At 51.8% G+C, this 22,166-nt stretch overlaps 2 protein-coding genes across 2 annotated transcripts; one reads left to right on the top strand and one right to left on the bottom strand.

Moving 5' to 3' along the window:
- The first annotated feature begins 2,687 nt into the window (after positions 1-2,687).
- Positions 2,688-22,158, top strand: LOC122365704 (plasminogen activator inhibitor 2, macrophage-like). Its single transcript, XM_043337136.1, has 3 exons — positions 2,688-2,904; positions 20,512-20,849; positions 20,989-22,158. The coding sequence occupies exons 1-3, from the start codon at positions 2,871-2,873 to the stop codon at positions 21,952-21,954; spliced, it is 1,338 nt and encodes a 445-aa protein (XP_043193071.1). The 5' UTR covers positions 2,688-2,870; the 3' UTR covers positions 21,955-22,158.
- Positions 3,126-12,115, bottom strand: LOC122365705 (carbohydrate sulfotransferase 3-like). The gene is made up of 3 exons (XM_043337137.1): positions 11,704-12,115; positions 5,425-5,681; positions 3,126-5,021 (listed from the first exon to the last, which is right to left on the bottom strand). The coding sequence occupies exons 2-3, from the start codon at positions 5,552-5,554 to the stop codon at positions 3,853-3,855; spliced, it is 1,299 nt and encodes a 432-aa protein (XP_043193072.1). The 5' UTR covers positions 5,555-5,681; positions 11,704-12,115; the 3' UTR covers positions 3,126-3,852.
- Positions 22,159-22,166: the final 8 nt, after the last annotated feature.

Here is a 22,166-nt window from a genome sequence, read left to right as displayed (position 1 = left end):
TAAATGCGTCCCTAGATTTACGCTTGAGAGATATTTCATGCCCCATGTTTTGATCAATGACACCGCTATGCAATCAGAGGGATATAGTTAAGCGCACGCCATTTTATTTTGCAGTTTGTACGATTGCAAGATCCCAGTAGTTTGCCGATGAGCAGACAAATTAGCATTAGCCATTAAAGGTATGCTTTTCGTGATAGAATGACGTTCTAAAACGCAATAAAGAACCAAACAGAGCTTGGTTCTCCAAGGATGGTGCAATGAAAACCCCGCCAAAGTATTGAGCCTTGTAGTGTGCCTTTAAGCAGAATTCTATCCCGTAATGCTTAGACACCAACATCAACGAGTCATCAGTTTTATATAATATCTGCTCTAGTCGCTTACTTCAAATAGGATAGCATACGGCACTTTTCTCCATGACTAATCACAATGAGCGACGAAGTTAACCGACTAATGTAAAAATTTATAATGCATCATCTCGCTGACGAACACTGCTGCTTTCTATAGTGTATGTATTCTCCCACATTGGGTTCTTGCGGTGGTTGTTCACAGTCACGAGTGGTGTGCCAGCGGGTGCCATTTCGGGCCTTCATAGTGTGACCTCCGTTCACAGCCCACTTGCATTCTGCTGTAGCCTCGAACCTTTTACCTATGCATTATTGGTCGTCAATGGCTACGCGACCAAAACCAGCTGCGTGCTGCTGGTTCGTTGGCTCTGTCCTCGCAAGGACGGTGGGATTGTTGTGGATCGGGTTATAGAAATGCTCGTTTTTCCCGCGTCCAGGGTCGTCTAGAATTTCACTGATGACCTCTAGTTAGAAGGGCGGGCGCTGCTCAAATTTGCCCGCGGGCCGAGTGTGTGTAGCTTGTGCGCCCCTTGTTGCCACGGGAGCGCCAATGTTCGCCCCGGTTGTGTAGGTATTATATGAAGCCTGCAGCGGGCCTACCCCATGCAAAATCAGTCGATTGTGGAGAGGTGCGAATTTCAGCACAATTCTCTCCATCCCACTGCTTTCTCGCACTCCCGCACAACGCGCTTGTGCCGCCTGTGGTGAGAATAGCCCCATCACTAGTGACCCAAGGTCAGTCCGCCCACAGATTGCGGCTGAATAGAGCTGAGAAAGTCTGCAATCAAAGGACACAGCGACTCATCCTATGCATTTTTAGATTCGAGCGATAGCGTAGTTTGTTTCAGCGGAGAAGCACGCTGAATTAGGCATGTTTACTTGGTAGCTTTGGATTAGTAGAACGCGTTTCCCAAGCTCTCGTAGAGGCTACATTATTAGATTCAGAATATATTATTAGGTAATTGAGAGTTGTAGAAGTTGTGATCAGAGCTATCTTGCCACTTCAAGCTCCAGCAGTGAGAGGAATTTATACTGCTTAGGTATAGCTAGATATCAAGCTAACCAATATGTAGGTGCGTTACGAGCGCCCATATATTAGAAATGAATCGCTGCAATGGGTTGTGCCAATAACAAACCAGAAAACCAAACAAAATAAAGAACAATACTATTTCTATATAAACACCATCAGGTTTTAAATAAGCGCTCCCACTGTTCACATTAATTAGCGTATTTATCTGTTATATCATATGTTTCAGCTCTCTTGCAACGATATATATATCTACGCTTACACGCCATTCATTGGTCTGTTGTTCCTCGATTTGTTTTTCTTCTGGATGTCGTTGGCGGCTGGCTGACGTCACTGGTCAGAGACACAAGTGGCGCAGTTGAGGCGCAGTCAGCTGATCCACTCACCTGTGATGAACGGGTATATTGTTGCTGTTTCCCATGAGTGGCTATGCAGTGCGTGACATGCCGTTTATCTGTGTTACACTTTTTGATCTGATATTGCATATCAATCATAATAATACAACTTCTCAATCCATTGCCGATGTCTGAATTCGGAAGGAACTGTTGCCTGGGATCTCGGTAGATGCTCTTTTTCACGTATGACGTTATGACGATCGGTTAAATTTTTATTCCTGCTTAGCGAGATAGGTATAACTCGCTGCATACTGAAACACACTCATTTAACGCCCTAAAGTTATTTCTTACTTATACGTGAAAGGCGAAAGCTGCCCTCATTTCGTCTGGAGTCATCCGTTTACTTGGCCTGACGTTGCCGAGCCGCCCCCCCCCCTCCTCCCCCACACTGATCTCCCGGCAACGCCCCTGCCGCCGGAGCATCCCCATTGCTCCGGGGCTTTCCCCGATAAGCCGTCTACCATCGGTGGCGGTCGGTCCTGCAGCCCCGTCTCAACCTTTAGTGTCCACGCGAATACAGAACAATGCAGCAGGAGCTCGTGGTTACATTCAGCGAGGGCTGCGCTAATGCAGCCCTCGCTGAATTTAGATTCGAGCGATAGCGTAGTTTGTTTCAGCGGAGAAGCACGCTGAATTAGGCATGTTTACTTGGTAGCTTTGGATTAGTAGAACGCGTTTCCCAAGCTCTCGTAGAGGCTACATTATTAGATTCAGAATATATTATTAGGTAATTGAGAGTTGTAGAAGTTGTGTAGAAGTTGGATATAGTGACACGAGCACTCGGTGCTCGTGTCACTATATCCTAACGGATGCATCTTCCGAGCGCCGTAACAATATCCCTTTGGTGACGTCACCTGACATAGTGCTTCTCATTGGCTGGGATATACTGCGGGGCCGAGAAAGCTGAGACGTGAGTGGAGGGGCTGTCAGTGAGTGCTGGGGTCTGTTTGGCGATGCGGTGTGGTGAGGCGAATAGTGGACGGAGTGGTCGCCTGAGGGCTTTGCGCAGACGAGCTGAATTTAGTGAGTGGTCATTGGACAGTCTACAACTTACGAGGACTGATATTTACTGTACCTACTGTGGACTGCTGAATCGGTAGCTGCATGATCGACTTGACCTTCATGGATCGTGATGGAGGTAAGGGCCTGTCGCGCTCGGTGCTAAGTGCTTTGTAACAAATAGCCATGCAGTCGCACATGTGATTGTGCAGTTTGTAGGTATGAATCTTAGATTAAATGAGTTTGTTTTGTTTGAATGACGTAACTGGGCATTCTTTTGTAAAAATTCACCTGATCGATACATTCATTGGATGGGCATCTCCATTCATCAAGCTCCCTCACTTCAATAAACGCAAGCCATACAATATACATAACAAACGTTTATTTAAAATCAAAGGTTGACGCATTCAATGTGCACCTCATGGTGTAAAAGTAAAAAAAAAAAAACACAAAGAGTAACTTTGAAGTTACTTGAAGTTAAATTTGACAATCTCCGGACCAACACACTATCCTTTTTATAGTACCTACACTAAATATACCGTCTTATTCTCACTGAGAATATAATGCAGGCATGGATGAGAAAGTAATATATCATTCTTGACGCAGGGTAGGGTTGTCGGCTCTTGAGTCACGTGCCGTGCATGAAGGCACTACAGTTAGAAAAAATCTGTATTCAGTGGATCTACTGAGTAACTACTGAGTATTTCGATCTACCATACCATACCATAATATGGTAAATGGTTAAAAATAACTAAAAGTGAATGGATGACAATGGAGCTGACAAATAGTACGCATGTGTGTGCCGTTGACAGTAAACGGGCCGAACGTTCATAGAAAAATTCAGGGCAAAAAAAAGTAAACGAAACCTGCCTCGGGTATCTCTCGTTATTAGAGTAGCGCACAGATCACTATTCAAACGTCTTAGACAAAATATGGGTAAACGTGCATGATCAAATGCATGCATGCAATTTGCCTCTCACAGAGAGGGATTGGTCGTTCACGAGGTATGACGACCATTAAAAGCATCCACACTCCACCGTCTGTAAGCTCCCATATCTGCGACACTAATCTGGCCGCATAGCCGCGGTCACGCCGCCGTCTCCAGCGTCACGCTGAGGTTCCTGAGCTCCGACTGGCTGCTGAATACCCTGTACCCGATCAGCCTCAGCGCCTCGGTACACTCCGTCTGCACGGCCGTCACCCGCTGGTAGGCCATCGTCCTCCGCCAGTCCTGCGCGGCCGCGCTGCTGTTCCTGAACGTGCTGTACTGGTTGCGACGCTCCTTCTGCAGCCGGCTCTGGCTGATGGCCTGCAGTGGAAGGTGCCGAGGCTGTGTCCCCAGCAGCTCGGCGGCCACCTGCTGCGGCTGACCGGTGTGCTCCATGAGGAACTGGACGGTGCGAGTCGTCAGAGGTATCTGGAGGGAGTTGAACAGCCTGCGCGCGCCCCCGGACACGTCCAGAGTGAGGTCCTCGTACCGTGTCGTCACCACCCGACCGGGCAGCTGCCGCTCCAGCTGCGCCGCCCCCCGGAGCGACTCCGACATCCACTGACAGAGCAGCGGCACAGAGCCGCACTTGCGCCGACACCAGGCGCTGTGCCGCCGAGAGTGCACCACCGCGCGCGGGTCCCGCACCAACAGAACCAGCGTCAGACGCGGGGAGGACCGCACCAGCTCCTCCAAGTAGTGGACGCGCGCGCGGACTGTCTTGAGGACCCGGACCGGGTGGAGGGCGCAGATCTGCTCCAGCAGCTCGCGGCTGCGACAGCCGTCGGGCAGGCGCGCACAGACGGCGTCCGCCACAGGACTCCGGACAGTGAACACCAGAGCGCCGGGCTGCGAGAGCGCGCTGAAGTTACAGCGCAGCGCGTCACGCAGCGCCTGAGCCCGCCGCTCGGGCGGCACCTGACTGCCGCCGCTGGCCAGCCACTTGAGCGGCTCGAACAGGTAGAAGGCGAGCGGCTGCGAGGCCAGCAGCTTCCCGACGAACGAGCTGCCGCTGCGCCAGCTGGAGAGCAGCAGCAGCTGGCGGGCGTCGGCCGCTGCCACTGGGCGGCCGGTGAAGGCTGCCGACCGTCCCTCGCGGCGCAGCTGGCCGACCTGCCGCTGCAGCTGCTGCACGGCCACCGCCAGCTGTCGGCGCCGGTACTCGGTCGGGACGGAGCCGTTCGTGGAGAGGGAGGGACGGGCTGAAGTGGCCGCCCGCCGTGTGTCTGGGGCGTGCACCGACCACCGCACACCGCCGCTGACCAGGGCTGGCGACAGAGGGGAGAGCAGTGTCGGGCAGGTGTAATAAGCACTCGCATTGACGAAAAACACAATGGTGGGTTTTGATGAGCCAAAGAAGTGGCGCACGATTCGATGGATTTCCAGTGGTGAGGAAGCCGCGTCCTCTGATAAGACTTTCCTGCAACCAACGCTGAATAGATGTCGCCACACGAGAGTTGAACTGATGAAATTCGCAACTGCGAGACTGGTTTGCAAGATATTATGTTCTGGGGTCTCTGGTTCTGGAAATACATATCTTTTAGATGTTTATCCCTGTACAACGGTGGGAGAGCCCAATAGTTTTTATGGGGAGAAGCTGAACAGTTAATCGTTGGCATGGTTGAATAGTTGATCTCCTACAGCCGATAGCTCGCCGTTGTCGGTCCGAACCTTCCTGAGTGGAGCGTTTCGGCAGCGTGTTCAGCGACTTGCTCCAGATGAGCATGAGCAGCATCAGCGCTGCCGTCAGCAGGGTCAGCAGGGTGGAGACCCTCAGCACCCGGCCGGTGCGCAGAGCCATGGTCCGGCTGACGGAGGTCGCCCGCTCAGCTCAGGTCTCGTCACTGTGCATCGGGTCACGTGGCCAGTTCGGGAACTGGTTCACGAGTCATGTGGTCAGTCCGGGAGCTGACCTCGACCGCCGGAAACTGGAGACAGAGCACATAAAATGGTCAATGGGTAAGTCGATATTTTATAGATTGACAAGAGATAAGACAAAGTGCCTGTGTAATGAATTTTCATTTCATTTTTGGGACAAAATTCAAGCTCAGAGCTACCTGATAGCTGCCTTTTCAGCTGGATTTTCAGTGTCAAATTATTTGTAGAGTATCTCAGACCACATCTCAAGACTCAAGGCAAGTTTCCAAGCAGTTTTGATGTGTTTTGTGGTGTTTTGATTCCGCCTTTTCTCCTAGGGAATGTTGTCATGAACATACCTATTACCAACCTTGACTATACTAATTGATCGTGCTTTTGCAACATGAATGAGCATTCTTCCTTACATAGACCACAGTAGATTCTTGACAATTCTTATCAACTAAATCTGTGAAATGCTGAGGTCCATGTGTTGCTATACCCTCAGCAATGTAACTTCTATCCCTACCCCTACCCTACCCTACCCTACCCTACCCTACCCCTACACTACCCTACCCTACCCCTACACTACCCTACCCTACCTTACCACTACCCTACCTACCCTACCCTACCCTACCCTACCCTACCTACCCTACCCTACCCTACCCTACCCTACCCTACCCTACCCTACTCCTACCCTACCCCACCCTACCCTACCCTACCCTACCCTTACCCTACCCTACTCCTACACTACCCTACCCTACCCTACCCTACCCTACCCTACCCTACCCTTACACTACCCTACCCTACCCAACCCTACCCTACCCTACCCTTACACTACCCTACCCTACCCTACCCTACCCTACCCCTACCCTACTCCTACCCTACCCTACCCTACTCCTACCCTACCCTACCCTACCCTTACACTACCCTACCCTACCCTACCCTACCCTACCCTACCCTACCCTACCCTACACTACCATACCCTACCCTTACACTACCCTACCCTACCCTACCCTTACCCTACCCTACCCTACCCTACCCTACCCTACCCTACCCTACCTAACTGTACCCTACTTAACTCTACCCTACCCTACCCTACCCTACCCTACCCTACCCTACAATCCCCTACCCAACCCTACCCTACAATCCCCTACCCTACCCTACCCTACCCCACCCTACAATCCCCTACCCTACCCTACAATCCCCTACCCAACCCTACCCTACAATCCCCTACCCTACCCTACCCTACCCTACACTACACTTCCACCGACAGTCCAAGTTTCAGCTAAATCGGCCCAGAAACGGCTGAGATATTGCAAAAACAAATTAATTGTATTTACTGGCGAATCCCCTTGGCGAGCGGTGCCTTGTGTCGGCCTTCGTTGGCTCTGATGCTTTTCACTCAGTTTTCTAAGCGAACAACTGAGCCTAAAGCACGTGCCCTCTGCTCGGCGCCGGTCGCGGCCCCACCACGTGCACACCGCTGAACCCACCACCTCGAAAATTTAATACGACGAATGAGTGCACGCGTCCGACTTGCAGCGAAAATTTCACCCCCGTAGCCCTCACCGTTCCCGAGCAATAGCGTGGTTTTGCCTATTCTAATGCTAACCCTATGGCGCACTCGAGCACGCGCCACGGGCGCACCCCCCGGCCGCATCATGTCCAAAATTTAATACGACCTACGTGTAAAGGTGGCCCACATCGCTGTAAAATTTCACGGCCGTAGGTCAACAGACGCCGCCGCAATAAGCGCTACAAAGTGACTACGTCGCACACGGCGGCGGCGGCGGCGGATTATTTAGGATTTATAATATAGATTGCTGTGTTGATTAGTTACGATCAACTTGATATGTCTTATTGCTTCGTAATCACGCGATAAGAAGCTCTTTCCGGAACGCGGTATACCTACAGCCCGACTCTTTTCTGAAGGATACTGGATGGGATGCATCACATTACGGGAAGCGCATCAAGACCTTGATCAGGTCAGCACCTACCTAACTATTCAGTATTCATCGCATATAGGTATGTGCTAAGCAGGCGCGGATCCAGGGGGGGGCGACGGGGGCGGCCGCCCCCCCCCCCGACATCCGAAAAAGGCGCCCATAGCCCGCGGCAGAGAGGGCGCCCCGAGCAAAACAGAGGCGACACAGCAAAGGTTGAGCAGAAATAGGGCGCCTCCAGCAGAAGTTGGGCTCACCAAGCAGGAGAGCGACGCCCAATTGCCCATTCCCAGCAGATCAGAGTCGCCCCAGAAGCAGATGGGCGCCCCCAGCAGAAGAGGGGCGTCTTAGAATAAAAACATGCCTTCTGTTCAAGAGGGCACTCCTGGCAGGAGAGGTGTCCCCCTGAAGAGGAGCGACGCCCCAGCAAAAGTAGAGAGGCGCCCCCATTCCAAGAAGAAGAGGGGCGCCCTAACAGCAGATAGGCGCCCCCCAAAAAAAGAGAACCCCATAATAAAAATGGGTGCCACTGGCAGAAAAGGGGCGCCCCCGGCAGCGGAGGGGGCCCAGCAGGAGAAAGGAGCCTCCAGCAGGAGACAGGCGCCCCAGCGAAGGGGGCGCCCCAGCAGAAGAGGGGCGCTCCAGCAGAAGAGACCCCCTGCAGGAGAGGGGCGCCCCCAGCAGAAGAGGGGCGCCCCAGCAGAAGAGAGGCGCCACAGCAAAAGTTGATCAGAGATGGGAAGCCTTCAGCAGAGGTTGGGCTCGCCAAGCAGGATAGGGGCGCCCCATTGACAATATCCGGCAGACGAGAGACGCCCCAGCAGCAGATGGGCGCCCCAGCAGACAGCAGCTGTTGGGCGCCCCCGGTAGAAGAGGGGCGCCTCATTACAAGAAGAAAAGGAGTATATTCTGCACAAGAGGGGCGCCCCTGAGGCAGCGGAAGGCCAACCCCAGCAGAGGGGCTGTGCCCCAGTAAAAGGAGAGTGGTTCCCCGCTCCGAGCAGAAGAGGGGCGCCCAAGCAAAAAGAGGAGCCCCATAAGAAGAAAAGGGGTGCCTCTGGCAGGAGAGAGACGTCCCCCGCAGTGGAAGGGCGCCCCCAGAAGAGGCGTCTCTAGCAAAAGAAGTGCCCCTGCAGGAGAGGGGCACCCCAGCAAAAGTTGGGCAGAAATGGGGCGCCCCCAGCAGAATTTGGGGTCGCCGAACAGGAAAGGGCCGCCCCATTCACAGTAGAAAAAGGGACTCCCCAGCAGCAAAGGCGTGTCCTAACAGAAAAGGAGCACTCCCAGTAGAAGCGGGACGCATCAAGAAGAAGAGGGCACTTCTAGCAAAAAAATGGGCGTCCCAGATAAGTGGGCCGCCTACAGCAAATTGGTCGTTCTTAGAAGAAATGAGGCGACTTCAGCAAAGTGAGCCTCCCCATGACGGATTGGGCGATCCAAGCAGAGGTTGGGCGCCCCCGGGAGAAGTGAGGTATACCAGCATAGGTGAGACGCTTCCAGAAAAGAGGGACATCACCGGGAGAAGAAGGACGCACCAGCAAATGGAGGCCACCTTTTTGCTTATCTCTTTTGCTAGCGAAGCGGCGCCAATCTACGACATTTAACCCGCGCCGTGCTAGTGGTCTAAGTTTTCCGTGCCGTGCTGGGGAGGGGGGGGGGGGGTCACGCCCCCTCGTCTAACTCGGCTCTTGGGCCGCGTAGCGACACGCGGTAAGCGGCATTCGAAAGATCGTTCAAAAACAGGACGAAAACAACTCTGTCATTTTTTAGATCAGGTGAAAGGTCAGGTCACCATAGGTCATCAAAAGTAAAATGTTGCCTATTTCAACATTTTTTTTCGAAACACCGGCACATACCTAACTCGGAAACCAATACAGCTATAGTGCAGCGGAAAAGCGCATTCGATAGCCCTTTCAAAGGTGTTTCCGTAACCTGTCCTCAGATATGACGCAAGGTTAACGGTTTAGTCTTCGGAGGGCAAAAACTCTAAAAATAGCCGTTTTACGAATTAACAATGTCTTCCTGTAATAATTTTTGACTCAAGAGAGTCTCGACGTTACCTTTGCCAGCATCACGTTTCTGTTCGAGACGCGTCGAATGAACAATATGATGACTTTTAAAGGCAATTTTGAGAATTTGACCTCATGTTTAAGTCATGACCTGACCGGGAAAGATCATATTGCATATCAGTCGATCCGTATCGTCGAGCTGAACATAACTAAGTTTTTTATCGCTCTAGCATGTATCTATCAAAAGTTATTAACAAAAAAAAAACAGCTGTGAACCTTTCATGACCTGGGATAACCTCTGGAACATAACTAATGAGTGGTCACAGGTACAATGTTCTTATTAAGTGTGTTAATTTTATCGGTATCCCAATGCTTGAGATTGTCTAGAATGGCGCTCGTCCAAAAGAGATGCCTTTCAATTTTCTCCCATAGACTTACCTATACATAATAGAGAGGTCGCAAAGCTGACCTGACCTTAGGTCACATATCAAAATTCCGAGACATACATTTCATGAATATTGTTGCTTTCATCAACTGCTGAAAGTTTCAAAGCGATCGTTCAGTCGGTATAGCAATGGTGAGCATTTGAGCTTTTTCTAAGGTTAGGTCACGTGGAATAACCTGGTGACCTGACCTTGCATCACCCGGGTCTCACATTTTTACAACATGCGCAGAAAAGATATATGATAACTGATAATGTATACTGAAAACGGCGGCGCTGCGCGCAGCCGTTTTAAAGATATTTGCGAAAAACCTAGGGGGGACGTGACAGCGCCCCCCCCCTCACGGCGTCGGTTTTAAACTCTCGATTTTGACGACGGTTTGGCGCCCCCGGATTGCCAGGTCGCCCCTATTTCAACTTGCCGCCCCCCCTCCCGAAAATTCCTGGATCCGCCCCTGGTGCTAAGTATGGACCTTTGTGGCTATGGCGCCAATGTGGGAGCGTCCAAGGTCCTGCATATATATATATAGTTAGCATCCCAGCTGCCGCACCGTCAGTCAGTCGCACAATAAACAGACAGCCCGGTAACCAGGGTATGCACATCGCGTTATGTGCCACGTCGGGAAGGACAATGCAGCGTCGATGACCTGTCGTTGCCCTAGCGACAGAAGCACTGGGGAACACAAATGCTGTTTACCCAATTAGACATAAGTGATGCACTGGGCCACTTCAGGATAATGGGCGACTGGGTGGGGAACGCAGCGACGTATGTAATGAGTTTACGTTTACTTGGTTACGACAACACCAACACTACATTTATGACTACGCATGACTAAATACTAGAGTGGTTATGATGAGCTTGGAATACTTATGTCTTTTTGCAGCGTAATTTCGCCAATTTGGCAACTTCGCGTGCTTCACGAAATACTGAAGTTTTGGGCACGTTTAAATTGTCGAAACAACTAAAGCAAGTCACCTTTAAAAGTTGCCATTTTTATGTTTTTCATTTTTCAGCTCTGTGAACGTGATAGCCTTGCGAAACTTCGCCAAAAGCAATACGAGGCCTTTGTATACCCATAATTGCAACATAAATAAACGATGGCGTTTTCTGCACGGACACACGTTTTGTCAAAACTAAAGAAATGAAATAACATGAAGTGAGGAACATTTCGTGACAAAGAAACAATACTTGACATTATGACAAAATTGCATTAATTCGTCATTATCACAACCCTGTAAAATTAAACGTTACGTTTTTGCAATACCGATTCCTGCCAGGCCTCGTGACGCATTTATACCATGCCTGCGATGATTGATAGCGCATGCAACTAATGCCAATCGATACGCGGGCGCCGTGGACCATCGCAGGTCGTAATCGTTTGTTGCCCATGTCAACAGCCAAAACCACATTGATCCATCACTCACTAGTACTGTTCCGTGATTAACATCTCGCAAATGAAATACATGTTTAATGCCCAACAACTGTGTAGCGCAGTTTTTGAAATGATAAGATGTTTTAGCGTTGACATTTGCTACTTCTTTCGTTCTCTATGCAATACTAATTTAAGGCAATGTTCCGACAAAGCTCCCATGCATTGCACGCAACCTACGGCCAATTACATTGGACTAATAGGGTGTTACTCGCCACCGAAATACATGCGCCCTCCACACACAACAGACGCCCAAGCTCAAGTCTTACCTCATTGAGAACGGTGCCGTGCTGTCGGATCGCGGCTCCAGACTGGCCGTCCAGCCTGCCGCCTGTGTGGGACCGGGCCGCTGAAACTCTCCCGGATACCGCACACGGAACTGAACACTTCCCACACACCCCCGCCCTGCCTCTGGGCTCCCGGCCAGCGCGCCAGGGCCGTACGCGCGCGCTGCGCCGGTGTATATCCCGGCCGCTCCGCTCGCGCCGCGTCGTGCCGCGCCGGAGAAGGGCGACGAACTGCCTCACGTATCTTCCGCTGAGAGCGCGAAGGTCAGCCCGGCCCGGCCAGGACCGATGAGAGGTGAAAGTGCCCGGGGCGGAGAATGCCACCGGCGCGGTGCCCGGGAGTTGGCGCCGGTCGGCCTGGCGCCGGCGGAGCTGCGCAGCGGTTCGTGGGCAGTGGGCACATAACAGACTGCAGGGGTTGCCGACCCGGCTGGGACGTCTGCTGCAGGGGTAACCGACTAGTGATTAAGTCTCAGCTGCAGGGGTGGCTGACTTGCTCGAAACGTTGAGGCAGGGGTATTCGACCAGCGATATAAGGGCCACTGAAAGAAAAGCTGACCTGTTCGCAACGTTTGCTGCAGATAAACCAACCAATTCTGCTCTCTCCACTGCCTGCAAGGGTGACTCGATCCGTTTCGAAACAACCACTGCTTGCAGGATTCACATTGACTCGTTGTGTAGCATAGGAGAGCGGGGTCATTTGGCCGCCCGGGTCACTTTGGCCGCCCTATGCCTACGCGTTTTGACGGTCCCGAGCGATTATTTTTGAATATGGCACCATCCGCCGTCATAAGAACTACTTTGGAAAGAAACTTAGGAAACTCGTCCGCGCCCAGTTTTTTGTAAAGCCAACGATATTTGAATTTTGGCTAAAAAACGTAACATTTTCTTCTTTACGAAAAGTTGCATGGTGTCCCTTATTTGGGTTACATCAACATTTTAACTCTATTGGTAGAACAATCTGGTAATTCAGGGAGCTTTCTGACCCTTTTGCAAGTTTAAGTAACAATTTTTGCTTGTCTGCGGACCCCTTTTCCTAAAAATGTCATATTGGGGTAAATTGGCCGCCCCATAGGGGGTGAATTGGCCGCCCAGCGACTCCGTTGATTTTTTGCCTAGTCTGCAAGCAACGCGCTGCGCTAAGTTCTGCCGCTGAGGATGGTAATGCGGCGCAGTCTAAATGCAAGCAGCAAGGGACGACCTAACCAAGGTGTCCGCTGATTGGCTTTCGGCACCCGGCGGCAGATGGTGAACCCGGGACGTCACATCGACCTCCACCAGGTCACAGGTGGCGCCGATTTTTCGTCGTGCCTAAGACGCCACAGCTTCACGCGGAAGAACATCCTTAATTAAGGATTCGAGGCGGCCGGGATATCGCCGCTCAACCGGGATACCTTCTGTTCAATCCTCCAGTTCTTGCCAGCCCACAGATACCAATTGAATGACTAGGTAGGCTATATTTACAGGAGAACCAACAGATATAAAAAGTACGTCCGATCCAGTCACAGGTTTCGCATTGAAGGAAGTTCCGTTCAAATAGAGATGATAGCGTGATATGCAATTTCAGTTAGATACACTACTAGCTCGTGGCCACCAATTACAAAGATATCTAAATACATATACAACAATTCTTTCCCCATGTTTAACGCAGTTAAACATTCACACTACACCTCTGTTCCCTCTAACGCTTTCACTACATACTAGCGCTCCACCGGCGCGTCACACTTCCGCTCTACAAATCCAGCCGCACTACCGGCGCGCGCGGACGAGTCGAGCGACGCGTCGGACTCGACAACTCGGGCCCTGCAGGTTCACCGGTTGGCGCGCTGTCTTCGGCAGCGGACTCCGGCGCGGCAGCTGCAGGCTCTGCTGGAGGGGCCTCGCGCGGCTCCTCGAGGTTGTGAGACTCCGGCACGACGTCACGCGGCGCAGTCGCCTCGGCGGCGCCCTCATCGCGGCGCACGTGGTCCCAATGGCGATGAAACACTCTGCCATCAGACAGGCGCACCTTGCAACTACTCTCACCCACATCAACCACAGTCGCCTTACACCAGCGTCCCGTCCCAGTCCCATCCTGTCCCACCTCCCTAACATAGGCCCTCTCTCCCACAGTCAGGTCAGGTGGCGGTCGGGTCTTTGGGTCTCGGGTTTCCTTCCACCCCTCCTGTTTTGCCTGCACCTGTTGTCGCAGGTCCGGTCGGAGAAGATCTAGCTGTGTGGACAGCACTCGGCCCATCAACAACTCACAGGGCGCTCGACCCGTAGTCGAGTGCGGCCTGACCCGGTACGCAAGCAAGAAGCGAGCCAGTCGTGTGCTCAGCGGGCCTTCCTCATCCTTTGAGAGGGCCGCTTTTACGACTTTGACTGCTGCCTCTGCTTGGCCATTTGAGGCTGGGTGCCTGGGAGGAGACAGCATGTGTCTGATCCCGTTCCTTTTCACGAACGTCGTGAACTCCTCTCCCGTGAATGAGGTCGCATTGTCCGACACAATGACAGCCGGCAGCCCATGGGTGGCGAATGTCTGCCGCAGCCTGTCAATTGTGACTGCTGCCGAGGTGGATGTCGTCACGTGAACGTCTATCCACTTAGAAAAAGCGTCCACAATGACGAGCAGCATGCGGCCTTCGAACGGTCCGGCATAATCGATATGAACACGTTCCCACGGCCTACTAGGAAAACTCCATGGGGACATTGGCACATCCCTCTCCCGCGGCCTGTGCTGCTGGCAGCTCTCGCAGCTTGCCACCAGCTTCTCGATTTCAGAGTCCAGTCCTGGCCACCAGAGGTATCCTCGGGCCAGTCGCTTCATACTGCACACCCCCGGATGACCGGTGTGCAGCGCTTTGAGCAGCAATGACCGTCCTTTAGGAGGCACGACCACCCGGCTGCCCCACAGTAGGCAGCCTTCCTGGAGACTGAGCTCCTCCCGTCTCGCATAGTAGGCAGACAATGTCTCCGGCACTTTTTCCGGCCATCCGAACTGCACATACCTGATCACTGTGGCCACTACCGGATCCTTGGCTGACCACTCGCGAATCTGAGCAGCTTTAGCTCCCATGTGGTCCACCGTCTCGATCATGTGAAGCACATCACCAGGCTGAACCACCGCTTCCTCCTGTCCGCCCAGAGGCAGACGACTCAAAGCGTCACTGTTGCCCTGTTTGGCGGCAGGGGAGTACTCCAGGCGGTACTGGTATGCCAGGAGGGTGACTCTCCAGCGCACGACTCTGGGAGAGACCACGGTCGGCAGCGGCTTTGTCGGGCTGAGCAGCCCCAACAGAGGTTTGTGGTCCGTTTTTATGACCACTGGCCTGCCGTAGATGAAGTTGTGGAATTTTGTGACGGCGAACACGACCGCTAGTCCCTCTCTGTCGATCTGACTGTAGTTCCGCTCTGCGGACGACAGTGCACGTGAGGCGAAGTACACAGGCCTTTCAATTCCCTGCTCATCCACCTGAGAAAGCACCGCTCCGATTCCATATGGGCTCGCGTCAGCACTCACCACACATGGTTTAGTGACGTCATAGTGCGCCAGGCAGGGTGCACTGCACAACAGCTCTTTTGTCTTCCTGAAAGCTGCTGCCTGTGTCTCTCCCCACACCCAAGGCACACCCTTTTTGAGCAGAGCATACAGCGGCGCTGCCACTGTTGCAACTCCGTCCAGGAACCTGTTGTAATACAACAACAGTCCCAGGTAGCTTTTCAGCTGCGTCACATCCCTGGGCTCAGGTGCCTCCCTGACTGCCCTCGTTTTCTCCACCGTGGGCTCTATGCCTCCTGATCCTACCCTGTAACCTAGATAGGTCACACTGGGAGCCATCCAGGTGCACTTTTCCTGGTTGACCTGGAGACCTACTTCCTCCAGGCGAGTGAGCACCTCATCCAAGTTTTTTAGATGCTCCTCATCTGTGCTTCCCGTGATACAGATATCATCTAGGAAGACGGCCACATGGGGGATGCCTGCCAGGGTTGACTCCATCAGACGCTGGAACAGCGCTGGAGCCGAGGAGATGCCGTACACCAGCCGTTTTGCTGCATACAGACCCCTGTGGGTGTTGATAGCAGTGAACTTTTGGCTCTCCTCATCGATGGGTACCTGCAGGTATGCTGCTTTCAAGTCCACCACTGAGAACGATTTTCCCCCAGACAGCTTTGTTAGTAACTCATCAATTCTCGGCAATGGGTACTGCTCCAGGCAGATTGCCTTGTTTACTGTGAGATCATAACTACCACAGATTCTGACCGACTTTTGGTCAGACTTCAGGACCGTCACTGTGGGGGCCGCCCACTGGGCAGTTGGCACTGGCACCAGCACCCCAGCCTCCACCTGCCTGTCCAGTTCCTCGTCCACCATTGCACGCAGTGCCAGTGGCACTGGACGAGCGGGGTAGAACTTTGGTGGGACTGATGGGTCTACCACCAGGGACACCTCCTTTTTACACCCCTGCGGCTGCGGGTTGAAGACCCTCTTGTGCTGCTTGAGCACCGAGTCCAGAGAATGTTCAGAAACACTGAACAACTCCTGCCAGTTCAGTCGGATTTTGGTGAGCCAGTCCCTACCCATTAAAGTGGGACATCCCTGGTCACCATCCACTATGACCAGTGGCAGCACCTGCTTCTGGGTCCCGTACCCGACCTTCACGTCCACCTGACCCACGACCGATAGGGGAGCCCCACCATACACGCACAAGTTGGGCCTACTCCTACCTACCTCTACATTCACTGTTCCTAGCACAGACTCATAGGTAGCTCGGCTCATCACAGAACATGTTGCACCAGTGTCCACCTGCATTGGCACACACACATCATTTAGCTGAACATTTACCACGACAGGTTTTGATGACACACTGTTGTCACTCACATGGTACATCCCATAGGAGGATTCACTCACCCTGTTCATGGCCTGTGGTTGGTCACTCACTCCCTCGACCTGATTTACCATTTTGGTGTGGCACATTTTTGTCAAGTGACCAGCTTTCCCACACTTGCTGCACTTAAGGTGCGTGTTGTCCTTCAGGTAGCACTCCCGGGCGTAGTGCCCTGGCTTGCCACAACGGTAGCATCCTGATCCAGACTTTGGTCTTGCTCCACCCTGCTGCCTCTTGTTGTGCTGACGCTGTTGTGTCTTTTGCCCTCTTGGTTGGGCTCCAGCTGGCTGACCTCTCACAAAATTTACGTTACTGTCTGACCGAGTCTGAGCCCCAGACATGGCACGTGCTTGGGCTCGGCACAGCTCAAAACTGTTAGCAGTGTGAATCACTATGTCCATTGTTAGGTCCAGCTCAGCTTTTGACAACAGCTTTTGTTTCAGTTCCATATCCTTGCACCCAGAAACTGCTCGGTCACAGATGTGGCTCTCCACTTCCGAGCTGGCGAATCCACATTTGGCAGCCTGCACCTGGAGCCTTGACACGAACTGCTCCATGGATTCATCTGTGGCTTGAGTCATTTCATGAAATTGAAAACGTTCAAAAACCTTGTTTGTCTTTGGTTGATAATACCTTCTCAGCCGTTGGCATGCCTCTTTGTAGGAGTCGAGAGCAGTCTCACTTTCCACCGGCTTCAAGGTTTCAAACACATCCTGGATCTCCATCCCCAATATGTGGAGGAGAGTGGCCTTCTTCTGATCTGCATTGGTGATTTTATTTGCCACAAAATAATAGTCCAGGCTTCTTGTCCATCTATCAAAGTCCTCCCCTCTTTTGTAGGGAGCTACGAAGGGAATATTGGACTGGGCCATGTTGCGCTCTCACCTGTTTCGAAAACTGATAAAAAACAAATTTTCTCACTTAATCTCAATCTTCGTCGCCAGTTGTTCAATCCTCCAGTTCTTGCCAGCCCACAGATACCAATTGAATGACTAGGTAGGCTATATTTACAGGAGAACCAACAGATATAAAAAGTACGTCCGATCCAGTCACAGGTTTCGCATTGAAGGAAGTTCCGTTCAAATAGAGATGATAGCGTGATATGCAATTTCAGTTAGATACACTACTAGCTCGTGGCCACCAATTACAAAGATATCTAAATACATATACAACACCTTCGACAATGAAGAGTTTGCGCCGACGGCGGTCTTCGTACCGGTCGTCGCCCCAGAGACGGCAGATCAGCACGCCGCGGCCTCGGCCGTGCTCCAGCTGCCTGCCGCGGCCGTGCTCCAGCTGCCTGCCGCTTGTCGGAAGCCCAGAGTCCATCCGACCACTTCCGGACCGCAGCTGCGCATCAACGTTCGAAAAGCCGGTCGGAAGAAAGGGCGTTCTAAAATCTTGACTAGCAGCCCGGAGCGGACGGCTTTGGAGTACGAGCAACAGGCACATGGCGAGGAGCAAAAAGCGGGGTCCACAAGCTGGACCGTTGAACCACCCTGGTCGAACCATCGAGCGTCGGCAGCTGGACCGTCGAAGAAACAGCAAAAGTGAAAAAAAACAGTGAAGCGCAGTGATGACTGGACATGTGTCCATGCCGTCGGGACCGTCTTTTACAGTGGATGTGTTTAACCCTATTCCTGGCGGGGGGGGGGGCCTCAGGAGCCCCCCTGAGGTTTTTTGGTTATTTCTCCCAAACGCGTTGAGCTAGGAAGCTGAAATTTTCTGACTTTTCCTAAAAGGCTTCTACGCAACATGTCTGAAAAATTTGAGTTGATCTGACCTCAGGTCAGGTCACCAGAGGCGGTTTGGTGACCCTACCTCAGAAAAGTTTGCAATCACGCCAGAGCTAGAGTTTTTGACCGATCAATTTCTTCTCTTCAGGCTTTAGTTAGGGTACCAGTATGTGCAATTTGTATATCTCGGAATTTTGATATCGGTGACCTAAGGTCAGGTCAGTTTCGCGACCTCCCCATTATAAGTCAATGGGGGAAAAATCAACTCCCTGTTTTTACCACTAAAACGGGTCGGAATGGCCCCATATACCATACATACATGACTTCATATACGATCAACCTTCACTACCTTGAGGTCTGTTTTGCTGTTGGGCAGCTGTGAGGTCATGTGACGTCATCAAAGGTCACCAAAGGTTTTTGGCCAATAACTCCGTACAGGAACAAGATACAGACGCGTGGATGGTCTCATTGTGTTCAGCTCGTCAAGACGCATCGAATGATATACATGATGACCTCGAGGTCACGTGACCTAAGGTCAACCTTTGACCTTGACCTTTCGAGGTCAACATATATGTCATTCGATGCGTATTGACGAGAGGATCACGATGATGCCCTTAGTTTGTTCCTATCCTGACTAATTCGAAAGTTATTCGAGAAAAACTCTCTCCATATCTAGCGCCGCCATTTTGACTTTTTCGACTCCTGTGACGTCATCTTTGACCTGACCTGAAAATGACCTTAGTAAAAATTGTAGATCTTGACCGTGCGTATCCGATGCCGTTTACCGTTTGTCGCTGCGATGTGTAGTTTTTGAGATCTGAAGGGGGGGCCGAATCGGCCCCCCCCCCCCCCCCCGACAGTTTCTTGTCCCGGCGGAGCCCGCCAGGAATAGGGTTAAGTGCTGGTCGAAGACGGGGCCTGCTGGAATCGTTTGGTTTTATGTTTACGACAGAATTTGAAATAAACAAACAACTCGTGCACAAAGGACTTTTTGCAGGGCGATTGTCGTCTAAAGCAATCTACGATTTGGCAGCCATTACGGTTGGCTGTTGTTATCACTGGGCACTTACTGCTCAACTCATGAGTCGTAAGCTCATAGGTAAATCAAATGTGGCTCCTCACTTGCACTGATTCAAATGAATCGAGTGTAAGCCTAGTCCTTTGAAAAATTAAAGATTTTAGGCGAATCAAAGATGAGTCACAATGCTCATCATTTGTGTCAGCATTGGGGCATCTGAATCGTCACATCAGTCATGCGTCGAGTCAATCCAGAATTAATGAGTCAAGCACAATCTTGGGCGTCAATATTTCAGGTTGTCTCAGCTCTGTAATGGGTATAGGTATCTCTGAATCACATGCCCGGCCAAATGCCCTCACTCCCCCGGCCAAATGACCCCGGTACCGAGGTCCTTTGGCCGCCGTGCAGTCTTAAAAAAAAAAACGTTTAATTACTACCGAAACGAGGTGTCCCGGCATGATGCAAGTAACAGGCCGGAACAACAATTGAACGCCCCACACCCCTCCATGGAGAAATCGACCAGACGCGCACTGGTTTTCTCAAAATATTATTTTTACAAAAGAGCGGCCAAATCGCCCCGTTCTCCCCTACCTATGCGACAAGAATGGCCGGCTAATTCTGATCCGGCTAATCTGGCTAATCCGAGCTCCAAACTTATCATATCTGCTGCCATATTTTGTTTTCAACCGACAATAAATCCTGGTTTCGCGGAATATGCATCCGCCCCACTCCCAGCGACCGATAGGTAAACGGGGCCGTGTTGTCGAATGTCAGCGGTGACATGGGCGACATTCAGGCTGAAGAGTCCGGTTTGTCCCTCGAGTGACGTGTACTGTGACGGCTACCATTCACTGGACGCGGTATGGGTACTGTACTCAGTTACTGTCAACAGTGCGCCCTTATAGCTCCATTGGTGGCCGATAGCGGGTGCCAAATTACGTCGGCCACCGTCAGCCACTGAAGGCTGATTATGATCATGAGGTCTCACGTGAAAGGTAAGCGAGCCTTGTAGTGACTATTTAGTCATTATGTGTTTGCATTTTTATCTTTGCTTTCCGTTTGTCATATACCGTGCAAAGCGATTATTGCTTTTAACGTTCACGTTTGTTGAAACTTTAAGAATTTTGAGTAACTGGCATGTTCGGAAGTTCTCTTTGCCTTATTTCAGGACCAGCATGGGCATTGATTTTCTTCGTTGTCACTTCTGGAGCCGCACTTCCCGAAAAGTCCAAATATGACCTCTGGAGCACCAACCGCGCTTCCGACACGTTCAGCTACGACCTGCCCTGGAACGACTGGGAGGTGACCACCGCCACCTTCCGCAACTCCAACGGGACGAACTCGTCGGCCGGGTCGCGGCCCGGGCCGGTCCCCAGCGGCATGGACTTGAAGGTGCTGAAGGAGCTGACGGCCGATCTCCGTCGGAACCAGGCCATCTCGCCGTTCGTCATCAGCGTGACCATGTCGCAGGTGTGGCTGGCCGCCGACGGCATCACAAGGAACGAGGTGAGGGTAGAAGTGTTTCTTAAATTGATAGCAATGCTATTAGGTGCCTACTCAGTATGCGCGGCTTTGTATGCTTTGAGTGTGCCTTTGTTGTGCTGCGTACCTATTGTCTAGCAATATGACGTTGTTTCCTTCACAGATCACTCCGACACTGGGTCTCACCACGCCGAACCCCAAGGACTTCCTGCTGCGCTACCACGCCGCCATCAGCTACCTCTCCTCCCTCTCCTCTGGCAGCGTCACCGCCGCCGCCTACAGCCACCTCTACATCAGCGAGCGCATCTCCGTCCTACCCCCCTTCTCCAGCGTGCTCTCCAGGTACTACCTGACCAAGGAGCGACCTTTCTCCTCACCGGCACAGGCGGTCAGCGAGATCAACCGAGATGTGAATAACGTGACCGGCGGCCGCATCAGCAGCGTGGTCTCTGAAGAGGAGATACAGGGCGCCAGCTTCTTCACTGTCGGTGCATTCTACTTCAGAGCGCCATGGAAGACGGCATTCACGCCATCTCAGAAGATGTCTTTTTTGACGGCCGTTGGGGAGAAACAAGTGAAGACGATGATTCTGAATAATATCATCCTGCCTTACATCAAGGTGGCGACGTTCGATGCCATCTCGTTACCGTACTCGGAGGGGAATTTCAGTATGCTGCTGCTGCGGCCGATCCAGCGTGCTATGGACGCGGTGACGGCTCTGAGAGTTCGCCTGGACACCCTGAATGTTACAGACGTTATGGTCCAACTGGAGTCAAAGGCATCTAAAAACATTGTCGTCAAAATGCCTACTTTTACCATAGAAGCAAAGTATAGCTTAAAACCTGCTATGCATGCACTTAGAATCAGTAAAATATTCGCTCCTGGTGCCAACTTCAAGGGCATCACCGATCAGCAAGGTCTGTATTTAAATGACATTTTTCACACGGTGTATATAAATGTTTCCGAGACGGGTGAAGACCCAGCGAAAGATACTTCTGCACCGGCTCAGCCGCCGCGCCGTTCACTGCCAGGGCCGCTATATTTCGAACTAGACAGACCGTTCTTCGCCATTATTTACAACAGGTTCTGCAGAACGAATTTCCTTTCTGCGTTTATAGCCTCACCATGAATATTGTGTATGGTTTTGAGGGCTTTTGAAGGGGTGTATCAGTATTTATGATGAAATGTTAGCCGTTGGTGTGTTGCGTAATATGTTCACAAATAGTTTCTGCGATACTCTGAAAGCATATCAACAAAAATGTTCGCATATAGATAGTTCCTCTTGGACGAATGAATGAACAAAAATGAATGAATAAATATGCATGTCATCCTTGTCATCAG

The sequence above is a fragment of the Amphibalanus amphitrite genome, unplaced genomic scaffold, assembly GCF_019059575.1.
Source record: "Amphibalanus amphitrite isolate SeventyFive unplaced genomic scaffold, NRLGWU_Aamphi_draft 000758F_arrow, whole genome shotgun sequence".
Lineage (NCBI taxonomy): Eukaryota > Metazoa > Arthropoda > Thecostraca > Balanomorpha > Balanidae > Amphibalanus > Amphibalanus amphitrite.
Note: the sequence above shows the minus strand (reverse complement) of the source record. Positions and strands in the feature narration are given on the sequence as shown.

Coding starts and splice junctions, on each gene's coding strand:
- LOC122365704 (XM_043337136.1), top strand. CDS start 2,871: ATGATCGACTTGACCTTCATGGATCGTGATGGAG. Junction 2,905..20,511: donor CTTCATGGATCGTGATGGAG/GTAAGGGCCTGT, acceptor GCCTTATTTCAG/GACCAGCATGGGCATTGATT. Junction 20,850..20,988: donor ACGGCATCACAAGGAACGAG/GTGAGGGTAGAA, acceptor TTTCCTTCACAG/ATCACTCCGACACTGGGTCT.
- LOC122365705 (XM_043337137.1), bottom strand. CDS start 5,554: ATGGCTCTGCGCACCGGCCGGGTGCTGAGGGTCTCCACCCTGCTGACC. Junction 5,022..5,424: donor GAAACGCTCCACTCAGGAAG/GTTCGGACCGAC, acceptor CTCTGTCGCCAG/CCCTGGTCAGCGGCGGTGTG.